The sequence below is a fragment of the Zootermopsis nevadensis genome, unplaced genomic scaffold, assembly GCF_977971745.1.
Source record: "Zootermopsis nevadensis isolate Lab colony 2312 unplaced genomic scaffold, Znev_1.0 Znev_ptg000023l, whole genome shotgun sequence".
In the NCBI taxonomy this organism is placed as follows: domain Eukaryota; kingdom Metazoa; phylum Arthropoda; class Insecta; order Blattodea; family Termopsidae; genus Zootermopsis; species Zootermopsis nevadensis.
In genome coordinates this window covers 2,567,620-2,595,287 of record NW_028259155.1, presented here as the reverse complement: position 1 = coordinate 2,595,287, position 27,668 = coordinate 2,567,620, and the positions used below count along the sequence as shown (strand labels likewise).

Sequence of the window (27,668 nt, the reverse complement as noted above, 5' to 3'; positions counted from 1 at the left end):
TTCATCAAATCTGAGTTGTTAATAAAAAGGACACCCGTTTCCATTCCCTTATCTAACACCTGATGGAATCCTCTGATATCAGTAAATCTCTGCTAACCATATCTTCCACATAACCTTTACAATTGTGATAATTTTTCTCTTTAGTTGAACCTTCAAAATGGTGATCATTTCTATCTCCTTCAAGAAATAGAATGGAAAGCCATAATTTCTTTGTATCCATTTATCTTCAATTGAGGTATCTGAACAGATTTTTACTTTTTATTTAAACTGGCTACATCTGGTCACCTTACTTAGAGTGTAATCAAAAACTAGTCATTTGATATTGAAAAAAACCTCCCTTGTAAATAAGTTATGGCTTTAATTCCAAAGTTTACATTGTGGCATGCAGGTAAAGTTTGTAAATCCTAAAATCTCTTCATGAACTGCTAAAAGAGCTGAGTATTATTTATCTGGACATGCCTTTTATCTAGACTGTAAAATAAGCATACAAGTGGACCAGTTGTATTGCATTGTAGAAAAATCAAACAGTATTTATGAGACACTTCATAATCATTCAATTACCAATTAGGCAATACAATGAGAAAAGAAAGGATAATACAGTCGCCTTGAAGTCATAAAACTTATTCTGCGTAGATCTTTACTGGTTAAATGTGATTTATTCGCGTTATATTCTAAGTGTACCAAATTACAAAAGTCCCTTTTTATAAATAAAGCTTTGTTGGCTGTATTCAAACTCAGGAGTGATTAGTGTTTAATACAGACACCAAAGGACTATAAATCAGGATATGCTATGTCATATAATCTGGTAGCAACATATGATTAGTATCTTATTATGCTATTAGTGTCAGCAATCCATCTTTTCACTTCTATTTAAATTGCATTCACAGGATAGGAAATTGAAAAGATTGAATAGGCCACTTTTAACTTCAATAAAATTATTCCATGTGAGCTATGTTAAGCACATGTCAAGGAAAATAATAAAACATTGTACGATGGCCGTCTTCTGGGTCGCTTTGCCACGTAGTCTGATAGAAATTTACCTCCATTTCAAAGGTAGAGGCAGCAAGGACCTCTGAAACATTGGAAAACTTCTACCAGTCTATGTGGCACAACAACTCAGAAGATGGCCATCTTTGAACTCACTGCCATGAAAACCTCAAATCCTATAAAACATATCTTACATCAAAATAATGACTAATTGCTGTAATGAGATATACAAGGTGGGTGGGAAGTAAGTAGTCATTAAATAATTGCTATGCATTGGAAATATAGAGGTTTTAACCATTTCTCAATGCCTACTTTTTTCCCTCCCACCCTGTATATCTCCATTAGCAAAAATGAACTACGAACACACATCACAAGTAAACTTCCTGACTGAAGTAGCAGTGTAAAATGGATAGAAATAATGTGGCAAAATAGGGGTTCCTAAATCATAAACGTGAATGTTTCATTTTCGAATATGGCTACTGGAAGCAGGGCCTAAAAATGTGCATTACCTTAAAAATATTTCAGTATTAATCATAAGCTGCTGGAATATTTATTACTAAACGAGAAGAAAGCCAATTAAATGTGAAGTGAATCTTCATTCACTTTCGGCCCTTGCATACACAAAGCTCCGGTTTATCTTCAGTTTACATCAGACGAAGTCGGTAAAATTGTCTTCAGTTCAAAGATAATACTTCTCCAAAACTATAATGCCAACACCAATAAAAAATGTTACCATTTACTAAATATGGCAACCTTTGCTCGACTTATAAAATGCTACGCTGTTCTATGATATGTGACTGTACTGTTCATTTCTTCCCCCACTATTCAAAAACCAAAAGAGAATAAAATACAGTAAAAGTAAGAGACACAAAAGATTCTTCTGAATAAACAGTTCATTAATTTCATTCATACATAGAATAGGAACAAACTTGTGCTATTTTGACTTGCTTGGAGCAATGGCAGCTTGAGCAGCCTTTTTTGCTTTTACCATTTCCACTAATTCCTGTAAAGAAAAATAAGTAAAAAAAATTATTATTCAAGGTTCTTCCCACACACACACAGCAGATTTCATAACTAAAATTAACTGTTTTTCACTCATTTTAACAGTGAAAATCTTAAATCTATGTACCCCGCCTTAATTTCATTCTGGAGAATAAACTCTTGACCAATTGAATTATTTGTGATATTATGTACCTTGTATCTTCTCATACAATCTTTCTTGGAGCGTGTGGGAAGACATTCAGCGATCCTGTCCCACCGTTCAGATGTTGAGGCAGGATAAGTTTTCAAAGCCTGCTCTAAAAGTTGCTGTTCAATTGCAGTCCAAGGAGTTATTTTTATTCCCTGCTGATCAGCTGGACCTAAAATGACGACATTGTCGTTACCTGAATAATGTACTTTTGGATTTATGGCCATTTTTGGAAGAAGATTCTCAAAGAGCATAGGATATGAATATTATGTGCATCCTGCGTTAATAACTTCTCTACACATTAACCAGAGCTCGTGAAACACAAACACATGTACTAAACCCTGCTTTCATTATCAATAGGTGTTCACGCAAACTGCGAGTTTGAAGAAATATCAGGTGTTAAAGTTTTGTGAGCAAATCTTTGAAAATTTTGTATCATTTATTCGAGTCTTCTAAACACAAAATAGAAAATGGTAGCCATGCAAAGACATTTGTTCTTCGATTCTTTGGAAGGAAGTGATAAACCCCTACGGCTACGCATGTGAAATGTGGTACGCTCTAGATATTATAAATAAAACTTCAAAATTTTGTTTAAAAAGCAATTATTTTGTAGTTAACAGACTTGTGATTTTTAGCATTAATTTTAAAGAGGCAAATATCTAACTGAAATGTACAAGGCTGGAATTAAGGTTGGCAATTTAAATATAACAAATACGCTTTCATTTACTTCCCACCACCACTTGAGCAGTCCTGGACCAGTGCCTGAAACTTGCCAGTTATCAGTCACGTAACCAACGCACAGGGGGTTTAAAACCCACCTTGATAACATTTATTTATTTTCATACACATGGCGGCATCAGGGGTCAAAACCCTGTTCTAATTATACTTACTATCAAACCTCTGAGATGTAGTTGCAGAAACTTCTACAGAAACTTTTTGATCTTTCTCAAAGTTATCATATGCTTTTTGGTTGGCAGCAACTTTAAGGATGTTTCTAGAATAGTCACAGCTTTGAAGATCTTTAGCCTTGGCGAGCACTTCTTTTGGAGTCCGTGGCACAAAGTCACCAACGGTGTGTTGATTTATAAAATTGGCGACCACTTCCCACCTATAATAAATGTTAATTTGAATGCATAACTAATCAACAAAATAAATGTTAACACTCGTTTCAACAAAACTGGTTAAATAATATTACAGTCATTTACAAAGTAACCTTACAGCAAACTCGTAACGTAAAGAGAACAAATGTCATAAAATCTTTCTCCATTTCTTTTAATGTAGAATATTATTACACAAAATGGAACTTCTACGCCAGTACTGTGTAATATATTAAATGCTGTTTATGTAAATGTTTAATCACACCATTTGAATCAAGTCTGTTTCTGAAGATAGCTGTTTTCTGGGTTGTGCCATGTAGTCTGGTAGAAGTTAGCCAAAATTTGAGGGCCACATGTGAGGAATCAGTGGAGGCATTGATCCCATGTCTTAAACAAACCGATTCCTCACATGCAGCTTACTCATTGCCCTGATGACGGAGGCAGCAAGGACCTCTGAAACGCCAGTAAACTTCTACCAGACTACACGACATGGACAACCCAGAAGACAGCCATCTTCAAACTCACTGCCGTGAAAACCTCAAATCCTGCATAAAAAGGAGACTTCCTTCACTCTGTGCCTTATTCCATACCTTCATTTTTAATATAACTTTACTTTATTACAATGTTTTTACAAAGGCTGTATACCAGCAACCGATTCTTTGCTGATTAATACACAGCATACACTGTTTATAAAAAATCCTCTAATCCTGTAATATCTTTGACAATTACACACATTAAAGAATGTAGATGTTTTATAACTTTGTTGCCTGGGAAGTGTACATACCTCTGGTTTGTTCCTGCAGGGAACACGTTAACAGCCTTGATCAGCAACTGCAACTGTTCGTGTGTCCATGGAGTTGAGCCCTTCTTACTTCTACCTGTAGTTCCTGAGCCACCTCCACAGGAACGAGTGGCAGATTCCATCAGTTCTTGCCGCTCTCGCTCAATGCGACGTTCTGTTTCCTCCATTGCTTGAAGGAAAGCTTCCCGACCATCGAGCGTCAATTTCGTAACTAGTTCTTCCAGCCTGGGGCAAAAAAGAAATTTTGATTGTCTCAAGAAAAGTGAACTGAATGTAGAAATGATAACTCCGTTTTATGAGATCTACAAAATTTCTCTTCGAGTACACAGTAACAAAGGATATGATTGGCTGGTTTGTCACAAGACACTGGTACATAATTTATCTCCACTTCTATTTCTAAAGTTATGTATCTTACAAAACTAAACTATTATTATCTTGTCAGTAATCCTTATTTTCTGTGGCAGATACAGTAACCAGGATGAATCATTATACAACGGAACAATTCACAAAATCACAGGAAACACTGTCGTTGAAAGGGAAGGGAAGCAAGACATCGGTCATAAATTTCTTCATGGGCGGTTCGACTCAAATTTATATTGTGCTTAGAGTTTTCATGAAAATGTGAATGTCTATCAGTTTTGAGGACTATTGCGCCAAGCTGTATCACTACGGTAATGTAAATTGTATGCTCACATTCTGCTAATATTACAATACTAACAAAGTTTAAAAGAAATACAATTAAAGCTGCAAAATATACAATCATTTCAGTCCAAGTACTTTTAGTGAATTTATAATCTCCTCCACGTTCAGAGAATTTAAACTGATTTAAATAACCCCTAGAGCTTAGAGGTTAAGTATATTATGGAATAAGAATGAAAACTTTACAATCGTATTGCAACTTACTCATCTACTCTCAGGCATTCGCAGATCTTTTCAAGACTAGCCATGTGGTGGACCATTTCAGAAGGATCAACCGAATAATAGTCATTTCCTTTGGCCAGTTTCCGAAGCGACGCACGCTCCTTTTTGAGAGCGCGTTTCTGAGCTTCGCGTTCCGCTTTGATAGCATCCTGTTTTGCCTTCTGTTCTGCTTCTGCTTCTTCCTTCTGTTTCCTCATCTCTTCTTCAGCAGCATGTGCTCTCTAACATAATAAAGAAAGGTTTTCAAAATGGTATCTTTAAGATAAGAAATAAATTATTTCCACATACCTAACTAAAATTGATCACTTATTTTACACTGAAATTAACATTAGCCGTCAATCACAATATAATATAATTAAAAGATTAAAATATCATTTTACGTTCCCTATCGAGTACTCGATTTACATGTGGAACATACACGACATGTTTCGGCTATATATAGCCATCATCAGGTGTTATGTATATAACCAGCCACGATCCAATACAGTACAGTACATCTCCGATCTCTCATAAACCTGATACGATATTACTTCTTGGTCCATATACAAAACATTGACATCACTACGAAATACGAAATACAAACATATTAGTGACCTGTGATACTGCAGCGAATGAAGAAACAATGTGGAGGACAAGAACATCATAAGAAAAATAAAAATCATTAATAAATCAGTAAAAAATCAGTAATCCAGTGAAAAGTTTATATACATAACACCTGATGATGGCTATATATAGCCGAAACATGTCGTGTATGTTCCACATGTAAATCGAGTACTCGATAGGGAACGTAAAATGATATTTTAATCTTTTAATTATATTATATTGTGATTGACGGCTAATTTTAATATATTTTAATACTATTTAAATAATCACAATATGACGCATCTACAATACCTTACTGAAATTAGTGTTAGGTTAAGAATTTGTATGTTTAACTCGCTTTCTTACACGATCTTCTTCCTCCTGACGAGCTCTTGCGGCGTCCTTTTTAGCTTGCTTTACGGCCAATTTGCGATCTTTATCTTCCTGCTTGAATTTTTGAATACGAGGATCCAAACTGTAAGCTATGTCAACAAGACTTCTAATCCTCGCCATCTCTTCTTTCTTCCGTTTAGCACGAGCTGCTTTATTTTGTTTCTCTATCCACTTACGTTCCTCACGTCTGAAAGAGCAGTGATATTACATATTATGGCGTACAGAAGTCAAAAGAAAATGCTTCATAAGTACAATGCATTCAAAAAGTCACTGTGCAGTCGCAGTTTATGCAGAAAATCACATGGGAGGACCTTGTTAATGTGCTTAGAAATAAAATTAAGCATTGAAGCATGCAATAAACAAGACGTGGTCTTCATGACTATTGGTCATATGTTAAAATTCATATGTACATAGTGAATGCATAGACAGACAGACAGACAAACACACATACATGTGTCTATATGTGTTTGTGCACCATACGTGTGAGATTTATAAACAAACCATTTCCATGCATTAATCACTGATAACATAATGTTACTTGCAATAGTGTATAATGAAGATTTAGTGACTGAAATCAGACATTTTATCATTTTATAACAAAAGTTTATAAAATGAATGGTACATAAAATAAAGAAAACTGAGAGGATCCACGAGTCCATAATTAACTTCGCCCTTTGTGTGCGCGAGAATCACATGTAACGTTACGTAGAGTAACGCAAGATATGACAAGACTGGAAGCGCGGGCGACGTTTCTGCATCAGAACATTCGACATACCCTTGCCCTTGTTCTTTCTCTTCCTCGTCCAGGTATGAATATTCACGCCATGATTCGAAGTTATACCAAAAGGAATAAAACCGTTCAACATTTTCTCTTGATGTTGACTCATTTCCTAATTTTGGTACTGGCATCTTCTCAGACCAGCGTGAGTTCAAGTCAAATGCTTTCCCAAACACCTAAACAAGAAACAATATTTTGCTGATTATATTACACTGAACACTGAGATAAAGAACGAAGGAAGTCATATTTCAGGTTCTCAAGGCAGCAACTACAATGATGGCTGTCTTCTGGGTCATAGCGCTGCGTAGTCTCGTACATGTTTACCAATGTTTCAGAGGTCCTTACTGCCTCCATCAACAGCCTGTCTTAACTTAACAGTGTACACAGATTAAGGCAATTAAATATTATAGTGAGAATAATGAAACAATTAAAGAAACCGTTCAGGCATTTCCTGACAATGACGATGCAGCTTGTGTAGCTGTTGTGAGGGAAACTGTAAAGGCTGTTAATGTAAAAGAGATATTTAATAAAACTGCATTTTTTACAGTAGCCATCACAGAACTAGACGCATCCAGAATACCACTGCATGGCACGGAGGCTGTCATTGAAAATTTTCAAAAACACCTGAAGAACACCCCTAAAAAAGTGAGAAAGTAGAATGCTGTTATTACAATGAAATCCAGGACACTTCTCAAAAACTTTGGACAAAGAAGAAGCAGAAATTCCTGCAGAAGATGAATGTCGGAACATTCTGAAATTCAAATACGTAACTTAAATCAGTTGATGTTGAGAGGGCTCTCTCAGCTTACAAATTGTTTTTGGGAAATAAAATCATAAAATATATGAAAAATTGCAAACTATGGCGGAAACTTAACTTTCAACAGTTATCTTTTTAGCTTGTAACACTAACTGATTAATAACCAATATTAATTCTATCGGCATATTTTAAAACAATAAAAGTAGTGCTTGGAAATCAGACGTTCATCATTACTGCATATTTTTAACAAATGTTCTTGAGTACATACATGCCTATTTTAAGTGCCTAAAATGGCAGTTCCTAGTGCTTGAAGTTTCAGTGCTAAGTCATAACCCAAAAGACCAAAATCTAAATCCTCAATGTAATATTGTTTTGGTTAAGAATTTGTTTAGTCAATTATAAGAGCAATATTGATTTATGTAAAAATCTTAAAATGATTGAAGACACAGAATAAAACAAATACAGGCAGTTCTGTTGAACAGCAGAAGTGCTGAAGTATGCCACAAATTCAATAACATATATTTTATGTTGTTACTACCTCATAGAAATTATTCCGAGTATGCTCATTGCCTGTTGGTATAGAATCATCAAATTCTTTGTCAACAGAATCATATGAACGGCGATTGCGTGGATTACCCAATATCTCCCAGGCTTTGGTAATGCAGGTAAAGTAGTCATCATCAGGACGAATCTCCTCTCCTTGAGCCTTACGCTTATCAGGATGGTGACGCAACACTTTCAAGCGATCTGTGAAGTCAAGAGAAAATAATGACCACTGATTTTATAAAACTTGATTTCCCAGAAAATCTGCGACACGAATTACTGTTGTACTGTTTTAGCTTATAAACAATGTGCAACTCAGGGTGAAACACTTTTCTGTTCCAGCCATAACAACACAATAAAGTCCCAATGATGTTGTTACATTCATTTTAAAGTGCAAATGTCAAAAAATGTAATACATAACACAATATAAATTGACCAATTGTTCAATGTTCCAAAAATAAAACCACTATATTTCAGTCATGGATCTGCTTCTATATTCAGGTAACAAAGCCTAACTAATTTTGTTCTTAATTTCTTAATATAGTTTTGATTTGTTACTGTTGCTCCCAAGTATTTGAACTACACCACATTAAGTCCTTTGCTATAACTAGTAAATTCATAAATTTGAACATACTTACAAGCTTTTTTTATATCATCTTCTGTAGCTTTATGACGTAATTTCTTTAAACCAAGAACAGCATAATGATCTTGTTCCTAAAAACAATATTATAAATTATTAAAATTAGATTTCAAAGAACTAAAGAGCAGAAGTACGTTACACAACAACAAATTACCTTCCACTCTTTAGGATCAAGGCTTCTAAGAAAATTCACATCATCTGGATCAACAAAAGTAGAGGTCAACTCATCTTCTGATTCCTCTTCTTCTTGAAGTGTTAACGCATCATCTGAAATTCCAGGCTCAACCTGCCAGAAACTCAAGAAGACTGGTCCAACACATTCTACCAATCTTCTAGTTAATGCTGCAAATAAAAGTCAAAGAATGCTCATAACATGAACAATACAATATTTATTTCTATAACCATCACATTCACAGATATGAATTAAATTACTATTCGGATATCTGGTAATATACCAGATTACATAGCACTACAACTCAGAAGATACACACAATCTGAAATTGCTATTACTGAAAAAAAATTGTAAGGTTATTCTGGACATAAGTCTACTTCTGGAATGCTGGCATGAATCTGTTTATGGAATTCTTCACACTGTATTTTGATTTGTTCTGCATTATTAACTCAAGTTAGTACAAGTGGATGTACTGGAGTACTTTAAAGAGATTTCATTGTAAGTGCCACTGTCTGAGAACATAAACTTTCCCCTCAAACCATATTCTAGCCTTGATGCAACACAGCTTAAGCACAGCAGTAATTTCACCCTTCCAGCTGGCCTTAGGTTACCACTTCTTCATATATGATATGTTGATCAGTCCTGGGGCAGGTTACTTGAACATTTACTCTTCCATGTGTTTACAATCCATCCAGGCAAAACATTAAAGAAATAACGTTAAGAAACAAAACTACATACTCTGAATATTAACGAAATCACTATATATTACAACAGTCTTATTTATACTAATAATATATTACACAACTTCCTCTATTAAAACAAACTAACCACTAATCTGAGTAGTATGGTGATCCATGTGCTTCTTATTTAACACACGGAAGTCTTCCTGTAAGAATGTTTATTCAACCTGCAGGTTAGAACATACCATCAGAACATAATAATAGAAGTCAAGTTTTGTCTCTTACAACTTAACACGAAATGTACTACAATTAGCAGCCCCTGTTATCAACCTCACATTACCTGTACGGTAAATACCATACATACTCCAGAGTATTTCAAACTGACGATCGCAACGCGCACTTTTTACATGTCTACCAACGTATCAAGCATCCATTCATAAGCATTTTTATACATAAAATATAAGAACTTTAATATACATTTCGTTAAGATTTTTAGCAGAAAGATTTCTTAAAAGTAAGAAGAAACAAATTCAACCATAAAGTAAAATAATCACGAACTGAATAGTCCCCTAGTGACGCTGAAATGCGGAAGCTAAATGGACTAACCAACAATAAGTGTAACATTTAAAATTGTAAGCTTTCACGGCGATACATTATTGGTTCTGAACTTACTTTTAAATGATAAGTTAATGCCGTTTCGTAGGACCATATTCCATCGTCAGGGTTGTCTTGAGGAAGGCGCCAACCAACCAAAAAGCTGATTAGCAAACTTTGCTCTTGTTAATGATCCTGTCGTCCGCCACAATATACTTTGAAATTCTGTCTATGTTCTTAAATGAACCACAAATAAATTACGATATTGCAGAAACCAAAGTTGCTTGGGAACATATTTGAGGTATGTTCTGAAAGAACAGTACACAAGGACACTGACACAGCATTTATTACCACACTAAAAATTTTGTTTCCATTGTGTGACATCCTCTCATTTCTATATGAAATTTATGTGAAAAAGGAGAATTTGGTGCTATTTTGCCACCTATTATTTCCATCTTGCTTTTAATCATAATTCTGAACATTTCCATTGTCTGAAATGGAAAAATACTAGCTGGTCTCAAACCTAAGATCTCTGGAACACCTTATCTCCAGACCACCCAGTTCTGCAGATTCATTATAAACGAGACAAGGAGAGAGTACTTAGGCATTGTAGCCAAGGATTGTTATCAGACTGATCATGTAAATGTGCAAATGTACCCACTCCAAAGTAAATCATTCTCTATGATATGAGTATTTGAAGACAAAAACAATATGTTGTCAGTTCACTGCAGAATGTTTTCAGATGCAGCACACAAAACAATACTACTGACCCCACATTTCAAATATCAAGGATTAGTTACACCATTATGATATCTTAAATACATGTTTTTTATTACTGGTCAGGCTCAGAGCAAAATCTACGCTCCAGGTTTTGCTGTTAGCATGATTCTTTTATTCTATACAAGAAAAAGACAAATCTTCAGTAATTATCAATAAAATAATTACCAGATATTTTGCATACTGCTAATGGCTGTATTTAACACTGTACACATTTCTACTCAAATAGTCTTATTTATATTTAACATTAAACAATTTTAGATATATTCAAGATAAATATCACTAATGAGTAAAGTAAAAAGTAAAGTTTGTCCCACTATACGCCATGTAGGCGTTTGGGGTGAGAGGAGGTATAGCTCCTCTCTTCCTTGACCTCGGCACTAGATGGGGGTGAGTGGTCAGCATCACGCCCCGGCCGGCTTTACCCCCGGGAAAGGACCCCGGTACCCATTGTAGAGGAGGCTGGGTGGGCCCCAGAGCCGGTCTGGACGCAGAGGCTAGAGGAAAAATCCTGCCCCCATCGGGGATCGAACCCCGGTCGTCCAGCCCGTAGCTAGTCACTATACTGACTGAGCTATCCCGGCTCTATCACTAATGAGTATTAGATTTAATGTTTATTCTATACAGTTCTATAATTAGGCTGAACATGAAAATAAAAGGAAAATGTCCTAGTTATGAAATATGTCGAGGACGGGGAAGAGAGAAAAGAATGGGAAGATATAGACAGATGGAGAGGGTGACTCTTCAGGAGATATTATGGTTTTGGTGTTTAAAAAAGGAATTAGAATATGCCTTTTGATTTATTGTCAACAGACACTATCACCTTCCGACTGCATTTAGCTATTTTTTTCATTCCACATGAGTTTTTATGTATTACATCACTAATAATAAAATATGTTTAGTCAGATCACATTTCCTGCTCTCTGTTTGTACTTACTATTAACTGTAAATTAAATGCTGTCTTATAAGAGTATTTAAATTCAGTTCTTTATCCCAAATCATGTGACTGATTACAAACAGCATGATTTACACAAATTATTATGCTTACATTTTAATACAAGTTCACTTTGGGAAGAGGCAGTCCTTCACCTGCATGACGTTTCCTAATATGCCGTTTCAAACTGCTAGGATATTTAAAAGACTGGGAACATGTAGGACAGATGTGTGGTTTCTCCCCCGAGTGAACAGCCTGATGTGCCGTGAGGTTACCTTTGTCGCTAAATGCTTTCAAGCATGTCTCACATCTGTATGGTTTCTCTCCACTGTGTGTTCTCCTGTGCACTATAAGATTACCCAATGTTGTAAACTGCTTGCCACAGACAGGGCATTGGTGTGGCCGGTCTCCAGTATGCATTCTCATATGGTTAATGAAAGTGCTTCTGCATTTGAAAGCTTTACCACACACGCTGCAATGGTGGGGCTTCTCTTGTGAATGCAAAGCTTGGTGTGATGTAAGACTGGATTTAAATTTGAATGACTTTCCACATATTGAACACTGATGGCACCTATCATCTGAATGAGAGGCAGAGTGAGTCATCAGATTGGATTTACTACTAAATGATTTCCCACATACTGCACACAGATATGGGCTTTTCTGTGTGTGTAATGTTTTGTGATTGCATAGATTAGACATGTATTTGAATCCCTTACCGCACACTGGACACTGGTATGGCCTTGCTTCTGAATGCACTGCCACATGTTTCATTAGATTTGATTTGCAACTGAAAGATTTACCACATACTGTGCATAGATGGGGACCATTCTCTACATGTAAAGATTTGTGATTACAAAGATTAGACATATATTTAAAACCTTTACCACATACGGAGCACTGAAATGGTCTCTCCTCAGAATGTATCGCAATGTGTTTGACAAGATTTGATTTCGTGCCAAAGGATTTACTGCATACGGTACATGAGTGGGGGCCATTTTCCACATGCAGTGCTTTATGGTTACAAAGATTGGACTTGTATTTGAAACTTTTCCCACACACAGGGCATTGATGCGGCCTCTCTTCAGAATGGGAAGCAACGTGGCTAGTGAATTTTGACTTACAGCTAAAAGATTTACCACATACATTACACAGATGGGGCCCATTCTCCACATGCAATACTTTATGATTACAGAGGTTTGATTTATGCTTGAAACACTTGCCACATATCGAGCACTGATAGGGCCTGTCTTCCGAATGCGTGGCGAGATGGCTAGTGTATTTGGATTTGCCACCAAATGCTTTTCCACACTTGGTACAAAGGAAATGTTTGTCTTTTGCATGTAAAGCACTGTGCTCCAAGAGGTTAGATTTGTACTTGAAAGCCTTGCCACACACGGTACAAAGATGTGACCTATCCTTTGTGTGCAGGGCTTGGTGGACAGTCAGGTTATACTTTGTTTTGAAAGACTTACCGCACACAGAGCAGCAGTGTTGTTTTGTGTCTGCATGAAAAGCCTGATGCTCAGAGAGCTGAGATTCATCATTGAAGCATTTGCCACACTCCGGACATTGGTGTGGCATTTCTTCTAAGTGAGAAATTATGTGAATCATGAGATCAGTCTTGGAATCAAACTGCTTGTCACAGACATTGCATTGTACTGGCAAGTCTCTAGCATGTAAAGCTGTGTGTTGTATGAGATTTGATTTATATTTGAAGGATTTACCGCAGAGAGAACACAGGTGTGGCCTGGCTTCAGAGTGGGAGGCAAGGTGTTGGATGAGATTTGACTTAGAATGGAATAATTTTCCGCATTCCGTACATGACACTGAGTCTTGGGAATGTAATGCTGTATGATTTGTAAGGCTTGATTTGTACTTAAATGAACAGCCACACACAAAGCAATAGTATGGATTTTCATCTGGGTGAACTGCAAAATGCTCTTTCATGTCTTCCTCGGTGCTAAACGACTTACTGCATACATGACACGCGTGCTGTTCCATCCCATCATCACCATCCACTCCAAGGGAAGAGCTTAGTTGTGGAGTGCTTCTGCCTTCAGTAATACACAGATCTGGTTCACCAATATCTTCAGGCTTCATGTCCTGTAGAGAACTGGCCAGTGACGGTGTGCCACCTCTGGCCTTGTCAATACCTTGATCAGGGACGCTAATGTCTTCATGGTTCAGATTGAATACAGAAATACCTGATGACAAAGCACTTCTTCCGATCATGTGTAGATATGGCACACTAATGTCTTCGTATTTCAAGTCTTGTGATGATTTCTGACCTAACGATTTCTCGCATGCTTCAGTTGTGCACACAGAACCAGTATTTGCTTCTTGGGCTGGATCTACTGCTTCTTCATGATGGCTCAAAGAACCATCTTTAAAGTTTGCATCTCTTGAGTCTGATGAATCATTAGCTTCTGCCACATCCTCTGTTTCACTGCCAAGGGGCTGGGAACACACATACAGTGTAATCTGCTGATACAGAGTAACAATATATACGCACTAAGAACAAACAGCACAGATCGAAGAAAGAGTCGTATGAACATCAGTGGTTTGTGAAAACAGATGTAATGAATTTGTACTGTGCCCAAAATTTAAAAAAAAAATTATAGGTCACGTTTTCATTGGAAGATGATCTATTTTTTGAATACAGCATGGATAAAAATTTGAACTAGTTTCATAAAATATGGTAAGTATATGCAGATGGGCAGTCAGTATAGTAAATGACAACAGGGTGAACAACTGAAAAGAACAAAATATTCTTCTCTTAGCCTCTGTATCCAAAATATAATTATATGTAAATATTTTCAACTCAGATGGTATTAGAACATGAATATGATGAAGGGGGGAAAAATGGGAAATTATATCATTAAATTCTCATTTGGGAAAAAAATAAAATCCAAACAAATAAAATACATACATAAAAAAGAAGGCAATCCAATTTATGCAGGATCTGAATTAATGAGGTTATACTGCATGTTGGAAAATTATAAGAGAGTTAATACATATTTCACTTAATTTTTAACAAACATATTTTACAGCTTCAATTAAATTCTGTAAGACATCACCAATCCAATCTGATTATCACCTAATATGGTAGTCTGTACCATCTGATAAAATATTTTATGGCCAAGATTATTTCTTAAGTCACTACAATATTAAAACACACTTAAAACCTGTTCTACTAATCTATGTAATGACATATTTGTAAATATACATACAGTTAAAAAAAAACAAGTGATCCTTACTAATTTCTATACTTACATTTTCTTGGTTATTGCTGCCAAATGATAGAAACAATTCACTACTTAACTCTGTGTCATCATTACACAATGAGGGTTCTTCTTTCAAAACAATCTGAAAATAGAAGTACACAGACTACTCTGTCATACAAATATCTGCATATATATATATGTTTGTCACTCCTTTACTTTTGGGCTAATACATAAAAAACTGGCTGAATTCTTTGTTGCTAAAATACGGAAAATATACTTCAAAAAAAATTTTAACCAGAGTTAATTTGAGATAAACTGATCTCTTCAAACATCTTCATTCAACTGCATCGCACCATCAACCACAAATAGTATTCACATTGGGTTACAAAGTTACTTCCTAAAAATATGAATAAATTACCTGAACTGATGGCTCATGTGGCTGTTGGTTGTTTAGGTATTGTCGCAAGGTAGCATTTGACCTCTCGCACTGCAGCTTAAATTTGTAAGATTTGTTGACCTGAGTGATACATTCCTTGCATACCTGGGCTGGCAGACCATCTCCAGCAAAAACCTGCATACACATCGTTTTATAATGACATGTTAAGCTTTGAGGTAGCTAATACCTTGCCATCTACACACGGATCAGTTGTGAATATACTGAAAAGCAAATGTTGATAGCTCACAAGAGACGATCCTTCAAGGTCGTGTGAGGAGCATAACTTTTACTTTAACCATATCTAGACCCTTGAAATTGGCACTACTATATTTGCTGCAACCAGTATTACTTTGTATCATGCAAAGGTTAAAATGGCAGTGTTTTATTGTAATTTCAATATAGAGAATGTTTCATTTAAACCGCAGGACTGACTACCATACATAAACCCATTAATGCACAAAAAGATGAAACCAATGACAATATTAAATTCTTGCAGACGTATCCCACTGCTGCAGCTGACGCACTTGAAATTAGTATGGCCGTAATTTCAGCTGTTTTTTCACTTGATAAACAGTTGTTGCGGACAAACACTACCCGTGTACCTAACATTTTTTTACTAGTTCATGAGTTTTCTTATTTGGAACCTCCTTGTATGTATATGCATTGCTAAATGGTTCCCAAACAGCAGAAAATGATTTTAACGTTAAGTAATGTTCAAGAACGAACACATGTACTGCTCATGAATACACTATGTTCACAGCTGCAAAACTTCTGTGCAACTGGCATGAGGAGCAGCCTAGCAACCAGGGTGACCTTTACTCAAGGGTCACATGAGTGATTGGAAAGAAGGGACTATTACATGGTTACTAGTTTTTACTGAAAATTCCTTATGTGTACCTTACACTTCCCTAACCTCTACACTTACCTCTATTGTAGGTGATATACTGTGGATTTTTTCTTGTACTTTCTCTGCAGTATTAAAGAGAGGCAGAAGTGTCTTATAATCACTCAAGCAAAAGCGGCATATTTTGCTGAAGTTCAAGGTCATGGTTTCATTCATCCTGTATACTAACTGAAGATATACAACATTTTAAACTCTCATTACAAATCAAAGAATGGTACAGTATGTAATCTTCTCATTATGTCCAGTCTGGCAGCCTAATGAGATGAAAGACTTACAGATCAAAATGATTACCAAGTGCAGTTATAAAACTTTTCAAAGATGCCCTCTGGTAAAGCCACATACAATTATTCTAATGCAGTGATATCTAATTTGTGTTCAACAAAATCCTCATATTTTATTCTGAGTTCCCAGATGATCTAAAAATAAATGTCTATAATGGTAGATTTCACTTAAAATACCATTCCACATTCAATGAACTCCCTTTCATTCACATCTGGAATAGTTTACTCTTAAATATGTATAAAGGTGCAATGTACAAACAAATCCACTTTGCCACATGCTTATGTAAAACTGGAATTCATTATTCAGCAACAAAACTAGAATAGACAGAAAAAAGGTTTGTGTAATCATCCAGCATCCGTTATTAATAAAAGTATTGATCATAGTTCATCCAAGATGATTTGATCATTAAATACAATACCGCTCACAACTTTTATTGAAGACATAACAAAGAAATCCCATTGTAATGACTTCTTATAAACTAATAAATTACGAAGGCAATGAAGTTGTAGAATGTATCTCCCAGCAGCATAATTATTTTCTTCTAATGGCCCACAAATTTAATCACAGTTACTGCTGTTTGTATTCTGGGTTGTAATGCCGCGTGGACTTGTTTGTAGACACAACCTTTCAGAGAAACATACTGTCTCCATCTTCAGCGCTGAAGATGATAATACGTTTCTTTACATGGCGTTACAACCCTGACGAATAACATCGGTATCTTCGCCGCCATAAGAACCTCAAATCTCACTTAAAAGCAATTAAATTACAAACGTTACTGAAGTTGTTTACGCATCTTAACCACACTTTTCAATACATGCTGAAATCAATGTTTAGTACATACATTAGGTGTTAAAATTCACGTGGAATAACTGCTGACAGACCTGAATAAATTTAAATCAATTTTTTGGCAGATATGCTGTCTTTCACAATCTAAAACAGAAACCAAAAGTCAACAAAAACAAGAAACAACACCATCCATGACACATCCTGTAACCACGTGAAGTTAGGTCTTGCGTATGTAATACCAACCCAGTCATCTGTGGGTTGGTATTACATGTGTGGCTTACTAACCATAATTTTATGACCACGCAATTGAATAAATGTTACCAACGAGCCATTTAGGTTAAATAGAAGAGAATTGATTTCCGTTTCACACTTCCTTCTATTCTAATCTCATAACGATGGCAATATGTAGGTCTAAAACTTTACCGCTGATCTGGTGGATATCGTTACTTCTTGTGAATAAAATTACAGATATAATAGTATGTATCAATAATTACGTGCACTATACTGGGAACGATCCGTTCTTCAAGTGCCTGAGCACTGCGGGTCCCAACTTTTCGTTGGTTTGATCTATAGACATTCGGTAGAACTCCTTGAACGAGGGATCAGCCCGTCGCAAGGCCTCTACCTATACACAGGACAGCACAACATGGAAAAACATCCATGGCTTGAGTGAGATTCGAACCCACGGTCCCAGTGACCAAGCGGCACAAGGCCCACACCTCAGACCGCGCGACCACTGCGCATCCCACGTGCACTATAAAGGATATTATATTGTGAAATTTAATGGAAACACAAATGATCCATTCAAGGAATCAATGGCATTCATTGACATGACTGCAAAAAGAAGACATGAATATAACATAACCAAAATTTCTTCTTGTATCAATGTAGAATTTCTTTTTACCTATGCTCCTGAAGAATATCAGCATGTTACACCAGCATGATCTATCTGGAGGCCAGTGGGCCATATCTGCCTTAAGACTGAAAAATAAATGAAATTGGATATTCATTTCCAAAAATAATGCCAGGAAACAAAGGCCCCATGTTTAGAAGACATAAGGTGGCTAGGCTGGCCCCTATGCTTAAAGAAACTGAGTATGTAACAAAGCAACAATCTGTTACTGAATATGTATGTAAATGAAGACAAAAAAAACATTTACAAACACATGTGGAATCCATGAAATATTAATGTAAATCATCATCCACTTAAAATATGTGTAGATTACTTTATTTTTAATATACACACACATTATCTGAAATATATACATACACCATGACTAATAATATGGGTGACAATGTAAGCATTATATGTGAATAGCCAACGTTATCAGTGATGTGAGTAAGCTGAGTATAATTTTCGAGGAATATGTTAACAAAGTCAGTGGAAATGCAATACAATTTAAGTAACTAATATTTAAATGTATTAGCACCATCAAATACAACATTTACCATTCATCTCTGGATGTTTTGGTCTCATATGACCACCCTCAGGGGAGTCATCATATATTAAAAGGATTATATAGTCCGCGACTGTAATCTTGAGACTTGCGGGGTGAGGAAGTGGGGTGAAGGAGGAAAGATAGCGTCTGCCTTTAATGCTTCGGACTTCCTGCATTCCTTGCAAGTCTCAAGATTACAGTCGCGTACTGCACACACTTATATTATGAATTTGTCCCACACTCTGGCGACAAGACATAATGGTATACTTGTTCTTTTCTGCGTTTCTTTCTAGACCAAGCAGATTTTCTGTATTCTTATTTAATGCTCCATCACCAGCATACTCCAGTGGTTGATGTGTTCCATTTGACTATAATCTCACCTGATTTTCCTCACCTTCTTAATGGCATATCCCAAAGTGATGTTAAAAAGCAGTGGTGATAAAGTATCTCCATGTTTCACACCATTCTGAATAGAAAATGTATCAAATGAATGTTAACCTGTTTACTACCAGTTTTGTTTAAACATACTTTGATTAGCCTAACTAGTTTTTTCAATATACCAAACTGGATGAGAATGTTGTACAATATTTCTCTCTTGATTCCCAGGCTTTCTAGATGTCTGTAAATAATAGATGTATTGTCCAATTGCACTTATAATTTTTCTTCTCTATCTGACAAACACAGAAAATGTGATCAGTAACTGATCTATGGGCATCAAGTTATAAACCAGATAGTGTTAACATCACCAAGAGAAGGCTGGAAGAGAGATATTCTCCAATTATGATTCTAATCAGTTTTATCAACCCTTTTATGCGTTTTCTGCACAATTTACATCAAACGAATACATAAAGTGCTGATTTTGTCAATCTGACTGCACGTTTCAAATCAGTAACTGACTGAAAGATTTTATGAAATATGGTATGGATGTTATGCCATTAGAGGCTATCCAAAATTCATATTTTTTTAATATCTTATGATTGAAAATACTAACATGGCAATGGCAGACATACCAGCATTACTTAATACAGTCCTGAAATGATGTACAGCAACACATCATTTAAATATATACAACTTCACTTTTTTTAATTCTCTTGTACAATGTAAAAACTACAACATGGCAGCTTCATGACAACAACAAAAATGCAACTCAACTGGTTTTCAATCACATTACTATATGCAAATGAGTTTAATACATTTAGCACAGAGCTAAATGCATTATACAACAGGGCTAAGGATTTACTTTACTTATAGAACACATTACAAACAAGTTATTTATAAAGTCTTTTAAGTACAATAACAGACATTTTGTTTTATGAACACTTATGCTGTTCTCACAATAATCAGTTTCCAACAAATGAATCAATAAAGCAGGAACCTAACCTAACACACATGTTCATGTATTGTTATTATTTTTATTAAAATTGGGAATTGAAATTGGATCCCAATATGTTCCAGTTTCTTTTATAGGTATAATAAAATATTACATCTACTTCTGCACTTATTCTTCTTTATTACACATAAAATTAACAAGTTTCTGCATTGCAGAAAATATTTTGCCTCATGCTTCAATAAATTTGTCTAAAACTTTATCAGTACCTGGTGAATCATACCTTTTCAGCTTTTCAATAATAATTTAACCCATTAACAATTTGTGGTTCATTTTTCAACCACTATATATAAAATTCATTGTAATATTCTGTTTCAACTTTAGTGTTAACAGCTTTCCCTCAAAACACACTGTGGTTGAAAAAAAAAAATCACAATGTACTTCCCAGGTTCTGCCAGCAGATTACAGCACTTCTGGTTTATAGTGGTAAAAAAAGTTGACCAGAGCATTATGCCTTATCAGATTCATCACATGTTCACTTCTCATGAGGTAAAAGGAACATTTTAATATCTATATGATTATTATTCTAAACCTTACATTACACAATGTTTCTATGTTGACCATTACTTGTCTTTACTGTGTAATATTACATTACTTATTATCTATATGAATTTTATTAGCTTTTAAAAACTTGTATTTATTTCTCTTCTCACTTTTTACACTGTGCAGTTGGTACTTCAATTTCCAGTTTCTAATTATATGTAAACCCAGAATGAATTTTGAATTAAAATTTTATTTTTGAATGTCTATTGAACATTTTTGCTGCATAGTTTGGTACAGAATATGCTGAACTCACTAGTTATAGCAAAACAAAAGCTAATTCAGAGTTTTAAGACTTGAGGTTCTCACAGCGGTGAGTATGAAGATTTCTGTCTTCTGGGTTGTTGCGCCGTGTAGACTGGTCGATGTTAACCAACGTTTCAGAGGACATACTGCCTCCGTCATCAGGGCGATGAATGTGAATTACTGATTTTGGTTGTCCTTAAACATTCTAATTTGATGAAAATTCAAACATAACAGTACCATCACATACAAAGCTTTGGATATACATACATTTTACTCTACTGTTAAATAATCTAAATCAGGGTGATATCTGAACGTTTCTGACAATGGTGCATTACAATCTTTCTTGGACTTCATCAGTTGTCTAAATTATAAATAAAACACTGCTTATATTGAGTAATCTTTCAATATAAGGTTAATTTCTGTTACCGTAAATCATAAACATCCCTCCAGGTGTTCATCAGTAAGACACGTCCTTCAGTAAGTTAAACAGATACCCACGGAAATAGTTTCTGCCAAATACCGACAACAAAAAGAAAAGTATTCCTATATACCTAAATAAGAGCTTCACTGAGATTACATTCACTAGCCATGATTTCTAATATGCAATGATCCCTACATACGATGAATTTCTGAAAAGAAAATCTTTCAAGTCCAAAAGACTGTACAAATAGCCAGCAAATAATTCATACCATATATACATATGTTGGCGTGCCAGGTATGTGGCTCTGTTTATGTTTGGCCAATGACGTGTCAAATGGGAAGCCCTTACCACAGATATCACAAGTATGCCTATTCTCACCTGTATGGAGACGCTCGTGACGGCGAAAACTTGAACCATCCGCAAATGCCCTGTTACACACCTGGCAGCTGAAAGGTTTTTCACCCGTGTGTGTCCGTCGGTGAGTCAAGAGGTGAGACTTGGTAATGAACATTTTGTCACAGTTTTCACACTTGTATGGTCTTTCTCCACTATGAATCCTCTTGTGGGCAACAAAAGTTGAACTAGTTGAAAATGTTTTCTGACACACTGAACAACAGTACGGTCTCTCGCCAGTATGTATCCGAACATGTTTCTTCAATCCACAAGAATCCACAAATGAATTACCACATTCATCACATTTGTATCGCTTGATTATCGTTCCATTTGGGCCGTGAGTACGTTCGTGCTTGACATATGCAGACCGGTCAGCAAAGCTGCGTCTGCACAGCCTACATTGAAATGGTCGTTCACCTGTATGAACTCTGCGGTGAGTGACGAGATGAGAATTTGTTGCAAAAGCCTTGTTGCAGACTTCACACTGATATGGTCGTTGTCCACGATGGTACCTCATATGGTTCATCAGTGCAGTGCTTGTAGGATAGTTCTTGAAACATATTTCACAAGTAAACGGCCTATCAATATCAACGTAATGCAATCTACGATTATCCTTAATGCACATACTACTGCAATCATTCATACATTTGCAGTCGGTAACAACTCCGTGGCCTAATTGCATGTTTCCAAATTTGCCGTTACTGTCTGTACCACCGAAGTTATGAGCTGACAAGTCTTCAGTCTTTACAGCATGGCCCGTAAGATTACGAGTATTCTCCGCCAAACAAGAACAAGATCCATGGTTACACTGTTGCCCCTGTTGAGGGCTTATGTCACTGCTGCCATCTGTACTTATGACAACAAAATTAGTCTGTACCTTCCCACTTTCAGCTTTAGCATCTGCAATATGATTACCACAGCCCACAGTAGAGCAATTCCTCATGTTTATAATTTTCTGACAAGCACCACTAACAGTAAAGTTTGCAGTTAAGCTCTGGCCTCCACTTTCATCTTGTGCTTGCAACGTTCTCTCGTCATGACACATGTGACTTATTTTTGACATGATACATTTGGTACAATGGCGTAAGTGGCATGCCTTGGACTGAATTCGAGTCATGGGTATATCGCCATCATCCAAGTGGTCACCCACGTTGGTCTTTGCATCGGAATTAAGGGGAAGTAACGGAATTGTTTGCGCATATTTCGAGACAGTATTGGTGGCAGCATCACGGCGCGAGGGATTACCCTCGACCGGAGCGATGGAAGATGGCGGTGAGTTATTACGTTTAACCGAGGCATCACTCGTGTGTTTGTGGTTGAGATTCTGATGCTTGGTAGACTCTGTGTTCGTATTACTTTCATGCTCAGATGTTTCGGTGCTGGGTTCATTTGGATGAAGGGTACGGATGGGGTCAAACAAGAAAATACCACTTGACCTTTGCTGGTTCAAAACATAGTTGAGGAAGGTGTTTGAATCACAAATGTCACCATTTGAAAGGCCACCAATTCCAGCAGGAGTCGTATCTATACGAGAAATTCCTCCTCCAGACTTCAAAGACCTGTAAGAAAAATATATTATAATAGTATCACGCTACCATTATCACTTTCCAACCTACAGTAAGATTTTTCATGTAGAAACTACAATTTTCTGCCTATCTTTGCAGCATTACACCGGCTTATTTGTGTTTTGAAAGGCAGTCAAACTGCACAAAAATGGCCTAAAGGTATGACTAACTGTAAAAAATGAACAACTTGAACTTGTAAAGTAATTCTTTTGCCTTATATTGTACCCAAGAACCAGACACATTACTGGCGGTATTACCATCTATTAAGTCGTCAACTATATGGCTTGTCAGAAATGGAATTTGTAACTTACGATAAAATTGTAACAATATAAAAATGCAATGTTTCTTAAAATTATATTAAATAATTGGACATCAAAGGCTAAGACACAGACTGTTCATGGACTGGAGTACAAATGTGCAGTATATCTTGGTGGAAAGACTCAAAATATTAATATATGAGCTAAAGAAAAATCGCATTTCTTCATAGAAGCAGCACACCATCCACCTAAAGTTATAATGTGGGCTGGAGTCACCAGCGAACTGATTATTGGACCATATTTCTTTGATGCTTCTATGACTGCTGAACATTATCCGGAGCTGATGCGATAAGACGGGCCACCAGCCCACTATGCTACTGAAATGCGTTCTCTCCTGAACAACCAATTTACATTCTGGATTGGATAACATGGACATCTCTCATCTGGCTTCCCAGGTCCCAAGCTGACCATTGTAGGAAATGGTTGTCGTCTTTCATGGAAGAACAAATTATCACAATTTTATATGCAGCAGAAATAAAAATGTTAAATAAAAAATACTATCATGTTGTACCTGTCTCCTTGAATGATAGGGCCTTCATGACTGAAATACATTGCAGATTGGTGGAAGTGCTGAGGTCCTTGCTGACAGCTGTCACTGCCAGATATCTGCCCTGTGGTGTAACATTGCTGAAGCCAGGGAGGCATTTCTGGTATCGCAGAGCACCCCATTGTTCCCCTGTGGTGAAAACAAGGAGCCACTCGACTTCCAGTTCCAGTCGTGTGCTGAGAGTTCTGCATGTCCAGCGATACTGATTTAGAAGGTGCCGGCTCACTTAAAACTTCAGGACACCCTGACGAAGTTCCTTTACGTACGGTGTCCTGTATAGGCGATACCTGAACAGCATAAACAAATCATTCTCTTATTGCTTATTTATTTCGGGAGCATGGCGACTGGTCAATTTGAAAAGTTTTACATCATGACAGGATGAAGGAAGATTCTAAGGCATTATCGCATCATTCTTGTGAAGTAACAGATGTCCCAGGCAGGACAGTCAGTTTCTAATCTTATATTTAAACTGAGAACCACAAACATGGAAGTGTCAATCCTTACATTGTAAATGTTTGGGGTAGGGCAACCTTACCTGAGAAAAATAGTGAAACAGCATTAAAATAGATTTTGATGAACCTACAGAATCAAATTGTTTTTATAATAAACATTCATAAAAATGTGTGTGACTCATGCATGTAACACTTTGATGCCATTTCTTATTTTATCTCGCTTTCCATACACATATGCCACTATGGATGGATGGTGAAATTTGGTATCATCTATTAATATCAAATTTTAAAAATTATAATTTTTGTCCAAACTTGAAAGGTTGAACCACAACTCTGAATTACATATAAATACAGTTTTGAACATACTTTTAAATACATTACTGAACAGAATGAAAAAGTGTGAAATTGTCAGACAAACTTTATGGCCAATCAATAAATTGAATATTTGATGCCACATACATATTTCATACTACATACTGTTTCCAAGATAATTACCATTAAACATTAAGGATGACTTGAGTACACATGGAACACGTGTATTTCTGATATTCTGTACACTTTCCAAGCCTCGTTTTTGTTCATTCTGTCCTCTCTACAGGTAAAGAATAAGTCTGCAAAGGAAATGTAACGTGTAATAATTGTGAAACTTTGGACCATTACGGAGTAGGTACTAAAATCTCCAACTGTGACTCCTTCATAAAAGCTCAATGTATATTAATAAGGGTAAACCTACTAAAATGGTAAATGGTACCACAAGAGATTTCATCACCACCATGTTAATCATCAGGCTACTTTTTAGACTTATAACCTATATTTAAGTATACGTATAATGGTTATTGCAGAAATCGGTTGATTTGTAGACAGTTTGTATTCTTAAGGTACCGGAGCCAAAGTTACAAAGCATTATTCCCACACCACGTGGCTCAACGCATCTTTGGATCTCCCTAAGCGTGATACTGCCGGCAGCTCACACGGTATAGAAATTGTTCTTAAGATTTTATATCGAGGTCGGAGTCGGTACATTTTTACCGACTCCGACCCCACCTAAAATTGCTTCCGACTCCGACTCCACAGCCCTGGCACAAGGTATCAATAATGGTAATTTAATAAAACTAGGGCTAAATCAAAACAGGGACTTACTTAGAATATACCATGGGGCATGCTCTGAGTCCAGCCTTTCTGAAATATGAAGTTCTCACAGCTGAAAATGATTGATATTGGTCTTCTAGGTTGTGATGTCATGTGGACTTGTAGACAGACACCATTTCAGAGAAGCATACTATAACCATCATCAGGGCTGAAGTTCTGCACTTGACTCAATCTTCAGCACTGAAGATGGAGACATTATATCTCTCTGACACACTGGTATCCACCTGTAAGTCCACATAGCATCACAAGAACATTGTTAATTTGGTAATTTAACTTTAAATCAGGATATAACAATATATACCGTGTTAGTAGATATCTCTGCAGAACAAGTGTCTTCGTTATTTTCAAGTTTGACACTAACAAAACATTCTGGCAACATTTGAGTCAGACGATCAAAGTTGGAGTCCTCATCTTCCTCCCCATGGGCACCTCCATTGCTCAATGAGACATTGGTGGTAGCGGTGGCTGTAGTGCTGGTAGAAGTGACGGTGGCAGCAACACCAGTTTCTGATGATGTCGGTGTGCCACTGCAGGATTCCATGTTCTTGCATCATTGCATTGTTTCTGATCCCACCCTGCAGAAGTAAAAATACTGGTAAGTATGAACTACAAATTTTGCACTGAACCTTGTGTGAAAATCAATCAGAAGAATGCTTTGTAACAGGATGGGAACGGTTGGGTGGACCAACTGTCTTCATGTGATTGTCGGCTGCTTTCAGTCAGGTCGCTCAGAACAAAGCTGAATTCACAGGTGTTTCCAAAGCATATCTTATAGTTGAGTAATGTGGTTCAGGCCAGACTCACAATGGCTAAAGGTGGGCAATGAGAATGAGAGTGTATAAACTTTAAGAAAACATTTCAGATACAAACTATTACTTCATTAAACACAGTTTTCTAACACTACAGAGTGTATATTCTGTACATCACATTTTTTAAATAATAACAATTACAGTTCAAGATAGTGATGTAACACTCACTGGAAACTCCGCTACTTTTTAACAGATGTGAATGCTACTAATCTATGAAACTTTTGATAAGACAAAGTTAAATTAATGGTCTGTACCTTACATTCGCTTCCACGTGTGAAAGGTAGGTCTGATACTCTACCTAACCTCATTTCTATTCAATAATTCTTGCATAAACCAGTAATATTAATATCGTAGTACTAAACTGACACACAATGAAAGTATGGTTATCAAGATGTTTGTAATCATCTGACAGTACTATTGTAATTTTTAATAAATTCGCGGCATTAAATTCTGAGAAACACGAACTTCCATGTTAAAAAAATGATTGACGGGGTTTTTCGTTTGAGGCAAAACTTTAATTACTATAAATACGGTACTAACATTCCCAAACTGACAGCTAAAGAAAGACAAGTATGATAATTGTAGTCATTTTAGATAACATAGTTTACAATAATGTAATAATTCTAAAAACACCAGCGACAATGTGAATGAAAAAAGACAACCCGTGCCCAACAAATATGCCCAACGACGTCCATTCGCTTTACGCATGATACTACAGATGTATTATACAAAATGTTGTTTGAAATGCCATATTCTAATTACATATAAATAGCCATACCCACCGTGAATCCTTCACCACATCCCTAATCCACATAATACGTAATCTTTCCCAAAAATCATAGACCTTCGTTTTCTCAAAACCACCTATCGATCAAATATACACTAAGGAAGTCAACTGCGTTACCAATTTCGTTTCAATAGTATC

General features: G+C 36.3%; 3 protein-coding genes and 1 long non-coding RNA gene across 18 annotated transcripts; 1 reads left to right on the top strand and 3 right to left on the bottom strand.

The window, feature by feature from the left end:
- The first annotated feature begins 157 nt into the window (after positions 1-157).
- LOC110839490 (uncharacterized) lies at positions 158-6,617 on the top strand. The gene is made up of 2 exons (XR_015536726.1): positions 158-235; positions 4,077-6,617. It is a non-coding gene; the product is annotated as an uncharacterized LOC110839490 (long non-coding RNA).
- Positions 637-11,214, bottom strand: LOC110839489 (dnaJ homolog subfamily C member 2). 4 transcript variants are annotated; one of them, XM_022083710.2, is made up of 12 exons: positions 9,882-9,962; positions 9,690-9,768; positions 8,844-9,031; positions 8,688-8,763; positions 8,045-8,253; positions 6,747-6,925; positions 5,945-6,158; positions 4,979-5,217; positions 4,058-4,300; positions 3,067-3,284; positions 2,182-2,348; positions 637-1,990 (listed from the first exon to the last, which is right to left on the bottom strand). In XM_022083710.2, exons 2-12 carry the CDS (start codon positions 9,715-9,717, stop codon positions 1,922-1,924), a joined length of 1,830 nt encoding a protein of 609 aa, XP_021939402.1. In that variant the 5' UTR covers positions 9,718-9,768; positions 9,882-9,962; the 3' UTR covers positions 637-1,921. The 4 variants fall into 4 exon arrangements, with proteins under 4 accessions (XP_021939402.1, XP_021939401.1, XP_021939403.1 ...); XM_022083709.2 differs by lacking the exons at positions 9,690-9,768; positions 9,882-9,962 and adding an exon at positions 10,214-11,214; XM_022083711.2 differs by lacking the exon at positions 9,690-9,768 and having other exon boundaries at positions 9,882-9,918.
- Positions 11,215-11,693: 479 nt separating this feature from the next.
- LOC110839488 (uncharacterized) lies at positions 11,694-18,125 on the bottom strand. Of its 7 annotated transcripts, none has more exons than XM_087354619.1 (5): positions 17,973-18,125; positions 16,432-16,578; positions 15,489-15,641; positions 15,120-15,212; positions 11,694-14,327 (listed from the first exon to the last, which is right to left on the bottom strand). In XM_087354619.1, the coding sequence occupies exons 2-5, from the start codon at positions 16,564-16,566 to the stop codon at positions 11,964-11,966; spliced, it is 2,745 nt and encodes a 914-aa protein (XP_087210745.1). In that variant the 5' UTR covers positions 16,567-16,578; positions 17,973-18,125; the 3' UTR covers positions 11,694-11,963. The 7 variants fall into 7 exon arrangements, with proteins under 7 accessions (XP_087210745.1, XP_087210742.1, XP_087210744.1 ...); XM_087354616.1 differs by lacking the exon at positions 17,973-18,125 and adding an exon at positions 17,534-17,730; XM_087354618.1 differs by lacking the exon at positions 17,973-18,125 and adding an exon at positions 17,534-17,730 and having other exon boundaries at positions 16,432-16,574.
- A 565-nt stretch (positions 18,126-18,690) lies between these two features.
- On the bottom strand, positions 18,691-27,653 carry LOC110839500 (uncharacterized). 6 transcript variants are annotated; one of them, XR_002546500.2, is made up of 5 exons: positions 27,526-27,653; positions 26,236-26,509; positions 24,298-24,620; positions 20,528-23,463; positions 18,691-19,383 (listed from the first exon to the last, which is right to left on the bottom strand). XR_002546500.2 is itself a non-coding variant. In XM_022083743.2 (5 exons), exons 2-5 carry the CDS (start codon positions 26,473-26,475, stop codon positions 21,249-21,251), a joined length of 2,184 nt encoding a protein of 727 aa, XP_021939435.1. In that variant the 5' UTR covers positions 26,476-26,509; positions 27,526-27,653; the 3' UTR covers positions 18,691-21,248. The 6 variants fall into 6 exon arrangements, 5 of the variants coding, with proteins under 5 accessions (XP_021939435.1, XP_021939433.1, XP_021939434.1 ...); XM_022083743.2 differs by having other exon boundaries at positions 18,691-21,295; positions 21,890-23,463; XM_022083741.2 differs by having other exon boundaries at positions 18,691-23,463.
- Between the last annotated feature and the right edge of the window lie 15 nt (positions 27,654-27,668).